The sequence below is a fragment of the Benincasa hispida genome, chromosome 1, assembly GCF_027475165.1.
Source record: "Benincasa hispida cultivar pf3 chromosome 1, pf3_genome.v1.1, whole genome shotgun sequence".
Taxonomy (NCBI): domain Eukaryota; kingdom Viridiplantae; phylum Streptophyta; class Magnoliopsida; order Cucurbitales; family Cucurbitaceae; genus Benincasa; species Benincasa hispida.
The window spans coordinates 38,863,907-38,874,619 of record NC_143478.1 but is presented as its reverse complement, the minus strand read 5'-3'; the positions used below and the strand labels follow the sequence as shown (position 1 = coordinate 38,874,619).

The 10,713-nt window shown below is 33.9% G+C and overlaps 1 protein-coding gene and 1 long non-coding RNA gene across 2 annotated transcripts; both read right to left on the bottom strand.

The window, feature by feature from the left end:
• Positions 1-352: 352 nt before the first annotated feature.
• LOC120083023 (CBS domain-containing protein CBSX2, chloroplastic-like) lies at positions 353-8,636 on the bottom strand. The gene is made up of 8 exons (XM_039038506.2): positions 8,040-8,636; positions 7,379-7,463; positions 7,226-7,290; positions 6,799-6,847; positions 2,479-2,531; positions 1,373-1,488; positions 884-941; positions 353-788 (listed from the first exon to the last, which is right to left on the bottom strand). Exons 1-8 carry the CDS (start codon positions 8,256-8,258, stop codon positions 714-716), a joined length of 720 nt encoding a protein of 239 aa, XP_038894434.1. The 5' UTR covers positions 8,259-8,636; the 3' UTR covers positions 353-713.
• LOC150038429 (uncharacterized) lies at positions 7,703-7,916 on the bottom strand. Its single transcript, XR_016527946.1, has 2 exons — positions 7,883-7,916; positions 7,703-7,782 (listed from the first exon to the last, which is right to left on the bottom strand). It is a non-coding gene; the product is annotated as an uncharacterized LOC150038429 (long non-coding RNA).
• Positions 8,637-10,713: the final 2,077 nt, after the last annotated feature.

Sequence of the window (10,713 nt, the reverse complement as noted above, 5' to 3'; positions counted from 1 at the left end):
CACCAATACTTCAAACAAAAATGGTTTATGTAATTTACCCCTAATCATTCGACAAGAAACTTATTGGATTTAGAGACCCAACAAATAATCTATATTACATGTTAGCTTCATTCACTAATACAAGTTAGAAGTCATAGTTCTGTTAAATAGTTCCTTTAAAAAATGAAAATGACTCAAATGATTTGCGATCCACAAGCTCAAACAAAATTTATGGAAGTATAGGACAAAAGGTAGATTTTTCGTTATGTATTCTCACCACTATTTCCAATTACAAAAGGCGACAAAAAAAGTTAGAGATTTGAATCTTTATCACCCCACATGGTGTTAAACTAACATTTAAAAAAATCCAAAAGAAGTAAAACGATGCTAATTATATTCAAAATGTCTGAAAATTTTAAACAATGAGGTTCCAAACTATAATGACCAACTTAATAGAGAAATCTTACTGTGGGCTGACCTGAAATGCTGGGGATACCCAATATTGACATAGACCAACACTTCTTAGTAAGGAAATTGGGAAGAAAGAATCTTAGAGAATCAATAAACTTCCCTTCAAAGCTCTAGTTTACTTCAGGATGGAATCCCACAACTTCAGGTAATTGTAACAATCCAAACCCTGTGTAAACTATAAGATACTACATTCATCATCTACAAATAATACTATGCTTCTGGGTAGCGTTTACCTCAGAGTGATGCCAGTCGATGTTCTAGAATTATGTCGACCTCTCAGCAGCCCGTTTAATCTGCAAAGCAGCTCTAACAACATTTCCCCTAGTAATGATCCCCACCTTTAACATTTAAACAGAAGCAACTAAGACAGAGGGAGATTTAAAATTTTATTGCGCTTTAAGGAAGAATAGAAAAGAAAAATAAATATTCCTACCAGCCTGCCATCTGCATCTACAACTGGCAACCGACGATATTTTGTTTCAAGCAACAACCTATAAACAATAGAAAGTTTCAAACCTTAGTAGCCACAGATTAACTTGTAAAAGAATGAGTAAATTTTTATTCCAGTCTTCTCTCTAAAATTTGTCATTTAAGCGTTATTTTTTGAAAGATGGAAAAAATCTGCACAACTGATGTACACAGAATGGAGAAGTTTGAAACAAAACTAAGTACAGAGAAGGATGATGCTTGTTAAGGAATAACATGGACGCCCACACATCATAATCTTTAAGAAATAACAGTTATAAAAAAGGGGAAAAAGAAGTATTCTTTTCATTTTTTTAAGAATGTACCTAATAAAATGAAATGGCATACTTTAAAAGAATAATTGATTAAATATCTAGGTGGAAACATTGAAGGAACCATAGATTATGTAGATCCCGATTGTAAAATAATGCGGAAGAGAAAGATATAAAATGATTACCTGGCAGCATCTTCTAAATTTGAAGTTTCACGAACAGCTAGTGGCGCAGATGTCATCAGGTCGCCAACAACTTTACCATTTGTTTTACTGAGCAGTTTCTGAATCTCATTGAATGTCTACAACCATATTCAGCAAAAATATACTTCTATCATTTTTTTAATTAAAAAATGGTGGTGAACCACCGATCCACATAATTCACGGTCATGATCATCATGTGATTCTTCTTTCTTCAAGGAATTTTACTTAATAAAGGGATGTCAACGGCAGAGCTACATTCAGTAACTCTTCTTTCTCTAAATAATTTACTTAACCAAGAGATGTCAATGGAAGAGCTAATTCCTGTGACTCTTTCTCCAAAAGATTTTACTTAAACAAGGGCTGTCAATATTAGAGAAAATTTCTGGCTATATAGAAAATTTAACACAACTTTGGAACCAAAAAGAATAGAACTATAGAAAACGGAAAAAAATGCCTATATGTAAACTACTGAAGGTTTTCTTCCAATAAATTGAGCTGAAATGCTGAATTAAGTTAAGAGACATTCTGAACCCAACACAAATATTCAGTTGCAAATTTGTCCAACCAAATAAACCTGATCAGATGAGAGTGAAACCCCAATCCGGCTGACGTAGTATTTTTGGTTGAGTTGGGTTATTAGACTTATAACTTATTTTTCTCTAATAAAAAAATAATAATAAGCACAAGTTATTTATTTCAACATTTCGTAAAAAACAGTAAAAATTGTAATAATTCAATAACCTATTCACCTGTTTTCACGCCATAAATTGCAAACAGTAGTTAAATGCATAAATAAATATTTCATTTTGTGAAAATGAGTACTCCAAAGATCAATGATATTTTGTAGTACTTTCCAAAAGAGACAGAAACAGAGAGACAGAAGGACAATAATATTTTGGAGTAAAAAAGTTAATCAAAACAGAAAACAAAACTTTCTGATGATTTGGGTACGTATAACTGAAAACCAATCCAAACAGTTTGGTTGCATTGATCGGGTTTTCTGGGTCATTGCATTTTTTAAACATCCCTCATGTTTGAGTAATAAGAAAAGGCAAATAATCAGAAGATAAATGGCATTGCTTACATACTTTCCACGAACTATCAACATCAGGGAACAGATTGGTATCACTTTGCGTACCACCTAATTGCCAATAATGGGGGTGGGGGGGGGGGGGGGGGGGGAAACATTATTAAGAAAAGCAGAAGCAATGAAATAAATGGAATATAATACAATACAAGAAAACAATACAAAGAAAATGATTGACGACGTATGAACACACATTAATAAACATGAGACATTGAACTATCTATCAGCTTGACAATTGCAGAACCCATAACACAGTTTCCAACTATTGCTCAAAAAGATGTTCATTGTAATATAGACAAGATATTAGAACAATGGCAGCCATCAGCAAATGAGCAAATCAGCCATCAGTAACTGTTTCATATTTGAATTTCTAGCATTTGGCTTTATCATTCAAATGGAGTTGGAGATTCATATGCTTTTTTTTGGAAGAATCTCACGCAGGTTTGGTTGGCAGTCATCTGGAGTGTTTGGTTTGAGTTTGAAAAGCCTATTGATTAGCATTTCAAAGATTTGGAGTATTAATCATTCACTGTTTTCAAGTTAGGAAAAGTGTCAGCGAATTGGGTCTTTGAAAGCTCTTTTTGGGAGAATGTCACGCAGCTTTTGAGGATTTTCCATGACAAGCCGCTTGACTGGACAGATTGGTTGAGTTCAGCTTGTTTTCTTGCTTCATCATGGTGTTCTCATTCTAAAGATTTTGCCAATTATTACATTCAGGACATTTGTTGAACTGGAATATTTTCATTAATTCAGCTTAATTTATGTCTCTCTGTCTCTGTATTACTCGATATATATCCTTGTTAATTGTTCTTGGTATCTTGTATTTTGGAGCACTAGACTCTTTTCATTATATCAATGAAAAGTATTGTTTCAATTTCAAAAAAGAATATATTTGAAATTCTAGCTTTTATAAGGCCTCCTGAGCATATCCCAAAATAATCTTTTTCCCTTTCCAACAAATACTTCAGAGTGTCGACTTAGCACTGACCCACAGTTTCTTTGCTTTCATCTTAAGAGGACGGCTGCATGTCATCCCAACCAAATTTCCATCCAAAGAATGATGGACCCAAGGTAATCCAAAAACTTGTACTCCTAGGTTTTTTGCAAAGAATGTTTGTACTCTAGATTTTTGCAAAGAATGTTTGTTTGTACTCTAGATTTTTGCAAAGGAAGGCATGGGTGTGAGTAAAGCAAGCAAGCAAAAGAGAGATTCTGAAATGAGAGACTGAATTTTATGCATGCATGAGCGAATGAAAAGATGGGTGCATGTGCAGCAAAAAAATGTGGGGTGAGTACAAATTATTAGGAGAAGAGAACAAAAAATTTATTAATGATACTTGATTGAGAGACTGTATCCATATAAAGATGTGAGAGGGCATGTAGTTTTGCATTCAGAGTCCAGCAAGAGAGAGTAAACTAAACAACTCCTTATGACAAATTTTTGGTATCCATATGAACTATCCAAAACTGCAAAACGTTCTGTTACTTGTCCACCCTTTGAATCAAATAAAGTTCAATGAATCGGTTGGAAATGAGGGGCTTTGTTGGTAATTTATAGCCCCAAAGGTATTTTAGTATTTTATTTTACCCTAGATTTATTTCCTTTTTTATTTTACGGCTTGCTAAAGCCTATAAATATGACTTCTATTGTAACTTTCATTGTGTGTTAAAAATAATAAAAAGAGACTCTCTATCATGGTTTTTTCTCCCTGTTCTAGGGTTTTCCACGTAAACCTAATGTTCTCTATTTTCTATCTTTTAACATGATATCAGAGTGTGGTGAAGAAAGCCTAGCCGCCACCGGTAAAAACCAACCGATGTAAGATAATCTTAGTTCTGCACCAGCCCCGCTTCCACCACAGCTGCCGGTGATCACCGACGCTACTGCCGCCGCCGTCGATACTGTCGCTGTTACTGCTGTCCAAACCGCGGTTAATCGGTACCTCCAATCCTTGCATATCCATCCAACTCTAGCGCCGTTGCAACCCTTTGATGGAAACCCTATTGTCGCCGCCCTTTTTCACAATGCCGCCAGCACTCCTCCCTTGTTACCGAGAGTTGCCGCTGCCTATCCCTCCAACCTCACTGCCAGTAGCCGAAACCTACACCTTGAAGCCGAGATTGGTGAGTCGTCCGCCTACCACAAAGGTAAATCCCCTACCGCGGCAATGTCGGGAATCCCCGGCTCCTTTCCCTTTCAGTCGCAAGCAACCTATCTGCAGCTGTCGGGCCTTCCTCATCATGAGCCGCCTAGTTATGAACATCAAAGTTCGATTGGTTTATCTCTGGTAATGGTTCAACAACAATTGGCTAATCTTCAGGCAAGTTTTCAACAACAAATCGCTGCTCTTAGGGCAACCCTACGTGCGTCCACAAACTTAAATTCTAGTACAGTGAATTTTGATATTCCTTCTGGTCTACCAATGTATCCAAAGAATCCGGTAACCTCTTTCCTTGCTTTAACTACTATGGGAAATTCCATAGGGTTAATTGCAGGAGAAAAGTTGAATGGTCAAAATTATTTCTCCTAGTCTCAGTCCATTAAAATGACTCTTGAAGAGCGTCACAAGTTTGGGTATCTAACTAGTGAGATACCAAGACCTAGGCCAGGGGATCCTTAGGAGCGCATTTGGAAAAGAGAAGACTCCTTACTTCAATCACTGCTGATTAATAGTATGGAACCTCAAATAAGGAAACCATTGTTGTATGCTGCGACTGCTAGCGATATCTAGGATGCAGTATAGAAATTATATTCTAAGAGGCAGAATGCGTCTCGTCTTTACACTCAAGGACACTCTGACCACACGTTTACAAAAAGATCAGTATTTGGGAAAAGTGTTGTTCTAATTGTGTATGTTGATGATATTGTCCTGTCAAGAGATGATGCTGCTGAGATCACTAGGCTGAAAAGGAAAATGGCTGATGAGTTTGAGATCAAAGATCTAGAGAATCTAAAGTATGTCCTTGGAATGGAGGTGGCAAGATTAAGGGAAGAGATCTCTGTCTCACAACGGAAATACACTCTTGACCTTTTAAAAAAAATCGGGTATGACTGGATGTAGACCTACTGACACTCCTATTGAATTCAATGTGAAACTGAGAGATTCTATTGACAAAGTTCTTGTTGATAAAGAGAGGTATCAGCGTCTTGTGGGAAAGCTAATTTACTTATCTCACACTAGACCAGATATTTCCCATGTTGTCAGTGTTGTTAGTCAATTTATGCACGCACTCTACGAAGAACATATGGAAGCTATGAATCAGATTCTAAGATATTTGAAAAGCTCACCAGGTAAGGTCTGATGTTCAGAAAAACTGACCGAAAATGCATTGAGGCTTATACCAACTCTGATTGGGCAGGATTATTTATTGACAGAAAGTCTACCTCTGGATATTGTACTTTTGTGTGGGGTAACCTAATTACTTGGAGAAGTAAGAAGCAAAATGTTGTTGCTAGAAGCAATGTTAAAGCTGAATACAGAGCTATGAGTTTGGAAATCTGTGAAGAAATCTGATCGAAGAAAATATTGTCTGATATACACCAAGACAGTATTCTACCTATGAAGCTATATTATGACAATAAAGCGGCTATAAGCATAGTCAATAATCCTGTACAACATGATAGAACGAAACATGTGGAGATTGACAGACACTTTATAAAGGAGAAATTGGACAGTGGCAGTATCTGTATTCCGTATATTCCATCTAGTCAACAAGTTGCTGATGTTCCCACCAATGGGTTACTCAGGCAAAGTTTTGACTCGTGTTAGCAAGTTGGGTCGGATTCATCTATGTCCCAACTTGAGGGGGAGTATTGGAAATAAGAGGCTTTGTTGATAGTTTATAACCCCAAGGGTATTTTAGTATTTTATTTTACCCTAGGTTTATTTCCTTTTTATTTTAGGGCTTGCTAGAGCCTATAAATATGACTTCTATTGTAACTTTCATTGTGAGTTAAAAATAATAAAAAGAGACTCTCTATCGTGATTTTTTCTCTCTGTTCTAGGATTTTCCACGTAAACCTAGTGTTCTCTATTTTCTATCTTTTAACAGAATCAAATCAACCGGTGGTAAAATTTTAATTGACATTTATTTCATGTTCACATTCCAAACAATCATTCAAAATGTTTCAGGTCTCTCATAAAACAAAAATTATTTGAAGGAAGCACCTCAAATTTAAGAATTAAAATGAGAAGAATTACTAGTAATTTAACAAATAAAAAATTGATAGAAATCCGATTTCAACAGAAAAATATGCAAGAACAATTCCTCATATAATGGTGATTTAAGTTGAAATCTGTGCTAGCAGAAGTTAAAATACCTGAAATGGAATCGAGTGCTAATAAGTCATAATCTGAGACGACTCCCACCTGCCACAGCAAAATGAAAAACTAAATTATTAAGAAAGAACGGTAATCAATCAGCTTCAATAACAGTTTGGATTCTTTACTAGCAGTACCCTTTAAGTTCTCAACGTATATGGACTAAAATTCCTGACATGGCTCAAGAGTAACGCTTTGACCATAGATGCACATACACCCCAACCCCTCAAAAAACGAAATGAAAAATAATGTTGATACTTTTTGCAAGATTCTCAGTGACACTGACAACAAAGAGAAGACCTCTTCCCCAGTCCCCTCCACAAGAATATCATCAAACTTCGGTAATTCACTTCCACATTAAGTTGGCAATGGCAATATAAAAACACTCATGAGAAACACAAAAAATGGTGAAAGGAAAAACTCTACCAAATTCCAATCATCGTCGACAACAGGAAAACCAGTTATCCTCTTTTCCACCAGGACCTCTAATGCTGTAACCACAAAAGCCGATGAATTAAACAATTATCATGAGCAACTCTAACCAAAATAATTAAAATTAAATCCCTCAATCAACCGCACCTTCATCAACTGTTGTTGTAGGTTTAACAACATAAAGATTCTCCTTTCTCGTCATAAAATCACCAACCGTATATGTTCCTCTGATCTGAAAATCATCATGATACAATAAGAGCGAAACACGACAGCCAAGCAGTCGAACAGAAATTTAAAACCGAAGGTCTAAAATAGTCATAGACAAGTCAATTCCCCAAACTCTCCCTCTCTAAAACAAAACACATTATAAACATAACGTATACCCTATATGCAGTAGCACCAAAAGGAATAGACCGATAATTGTTAATAAGCACTTTCGAGCAGCTGCTTTAGTTGTGTTCCATTCTAAAATTTTGCAGCATAATCATAGACGGCGCTGGTTCTTTTCCTTGGATAAATCGTCGTGAAGAAAAAGTACAATCTCTCTATTACTTCACAGCAGAAATGAAAGCAAATTTTTGCGGTTATGTTCATAGTTATTCATGTAGAATACAGACACATAAATCTTAATTAAGCGAAGAGGCCCGTTACATAAAAGAATCCCAGAAGATAACATCTCGTTCACTACATGACAATAAACCAGTAATTAGAGTCCCATTTCCAGTAAATAACCTAAGAACAAACGTATCCATGAAGAAGTTGAATAGAACAAATGCAGCGAAAAGAATGTGAGAAGGAAATGACTAACCGGAAAGGAATCAACTACGCCAGCTCCAGAAGAAGCAAGAACCAAAGGCAAGGGAGGTCGAGCAGAGTATCGGTCGGAGATCCCAAACCGCTGTAGCTTAGAAAGAGAATTGGACGAAAGCAGAGGGCGAGGACACCATTGCTGACGCTGAGAGTGAGGAAGATGATGAGGATAAGCCCGCGCGAGAGCATGCGAATTGGAGAGAGAGATGGAGCTCATTTTGCTTGCTGCTTGAGGCAACAGAGAAATTCAATGATGGGAAAAACGAATACAGTAATCAGGGATGAGAAGAGTGGAAGAATCAATGGCTGATCTACCGAACGGAAGAGAACTACAACCGGGAAATTTTCAGAATCAAAGTGGAATCGGAGAATTAGGTTGTAATTAGCTTCCGTTCCGTGTAAGGATAGGAAACGAAACAATAACAACACTTTCCCAAACAGAAAAAAGGCGTTAAATGGAGAGAGGAAAATCCCTGTCTAGTCGGTCGGAGATATTCAACGTCAGTGACTTTAATCAATCAGCTGACATACAATGTGTGATGTTGGGGTTTTAGCCTTACAGTTCAAAAATAATAATGTGTAGGGAAATTGCAATGAAAAAACAAAACATATTTGCAAATATAATTATGTTTTCTAAAATTGCAAATATAGCAACAAAAATTTAAATCAGAATCCTGACCATTTTTTTATTTTTACGGTTTCTACCCTCATTTATGTATCAATAGGTATATCTAATGTATTTTATATTTTGTTATATCAGTCAACTAATATACATTATATTTGATACATCAATTTCATTTAAATAATATCATTTATATAAGTGATATATCATGATTTTAATTGTGTTATAGTCAACATTGCTTGTTAGATTATGACAAATTTTATTGTTATCTTTTTCGTGATGATATATAGTTATTTTCATTCTATTATTCAACTTTGATATTGATGGTTTACGTTAAATGCATTAATTTTGTCAAGTGATATATCAAATATAAATTATATTAGTTAATCTGTTTTATTTTCAAACTTTTTATACGATGTTAATGGTATATGAATTATATTTAATTTGGTCTATCAATTGTATAATAAATATTTCATATTTTGTATGTTAATTGATTGATATACCTAATTTAGAAAAAATAAAAAAAGCATATAAATGTTATTGTAAATATACCAAATATGATGTATATCATTTAGAATTATACTTAAAGTTTAACATTGTATTTCAATTGTGTATCAGTACTAATTCAAAATGAATTACAAGTATATCAGTATACCATAATGAGTTGCAAATGCAATACTAAATATTTGGTATATCAATAATGTATCAACACTCATTCAAACTTTATTTAAATTGTAACAATCAATAATATACTAGTAGTCATTGAAAATTCATTTCATATACATATTTAGTGTATCAATAGTATACTTACTCATGATCTAAATTTATTTTAAGTATTGTATTAGTGTAGAAGTAGTATATCAATGCTCATTCAAAATTCAATTTCAAACGTATATATTATTAGTGCATTATAAGTTATAGTTAGTTACTTATTGAAAAATCATCTAACGTATAAATTAGTTATCGATATTGTATCGATGCTCATTAAAAAAAATCCTAATTTCAAGTTATCATTAATATAGGAGTAGTAAAGCATCATTTCTACTAAATAAACTTTTAACATTGGTGTATTAGTATTATGTCAACATTAACTCATAATTCATTTCAAGTATAAAACATTGGTATATCATTAAAGATACATGTGTTCAAGTATATCAATTATATATCAACATATGTTCAAAATTCAACTTCAAGTGTAACATTGGTGTACCAATAGTTTATCAACATTCACTCAAATCACTCAAAATGGTTACTTACACAACGGATTGAACCATTATAAGCTGATTATAATGTAATAGAAAAATAATATTCTATAACAAACGAATAAGAACTAAAATTAAGTCAAACAAATAATAGTAAATAAACAAGCACTTCTTCATTGATAAATATGATATGAATGATAAATTTGGTATATCTATTATATAACTTATATACTTTATCTTTGGTTTATTAGTCATTTGATATACCAAATATAAAGTATATCAAATGACCGATATACTAGACATAAAGTATATCAAATATACTATTGATATACATGTTGATACATCAATAAAGGTAAACTTGGAATGATAAAAATAGAAATCTGCTTTTATGATTTTTTGTTATATTCGTAAATTTTGAAAAACCATTATTAAATTTTTAAATTTAATAATTTTTTTTTTTTGTTGCTATTCTTGCAAGTGCCCCTAATATATAAAAAATAAATAAATAAAACATTTAACGTCTAGTTGAGTTAAGTTGAACACGTAATAATTGTCTCTAAAGTTAATAATGAAACTTTATTTGGAGTGCAAAGTTGAGTTCAGCTGGGATACTTTGTGCAATTTTTTTCTAACTTAAAAACGTTGATTTTCTTCCAGTTATGTTTGTTTGCTTCAACTGTTTGTGTATCCATTCAATTACACATAGAGGTTTTTGGGGCATTAATTTGGGTTGAGTTGAGATGGTTGTGTTTAGGGCATTAACTTGGGTTGAGTTGAGTTGGGTTTAACTCAATTCAATAGTTGGCCCACCAACTTCACAAGTCGGTATTAAATAACTTAATTCCATC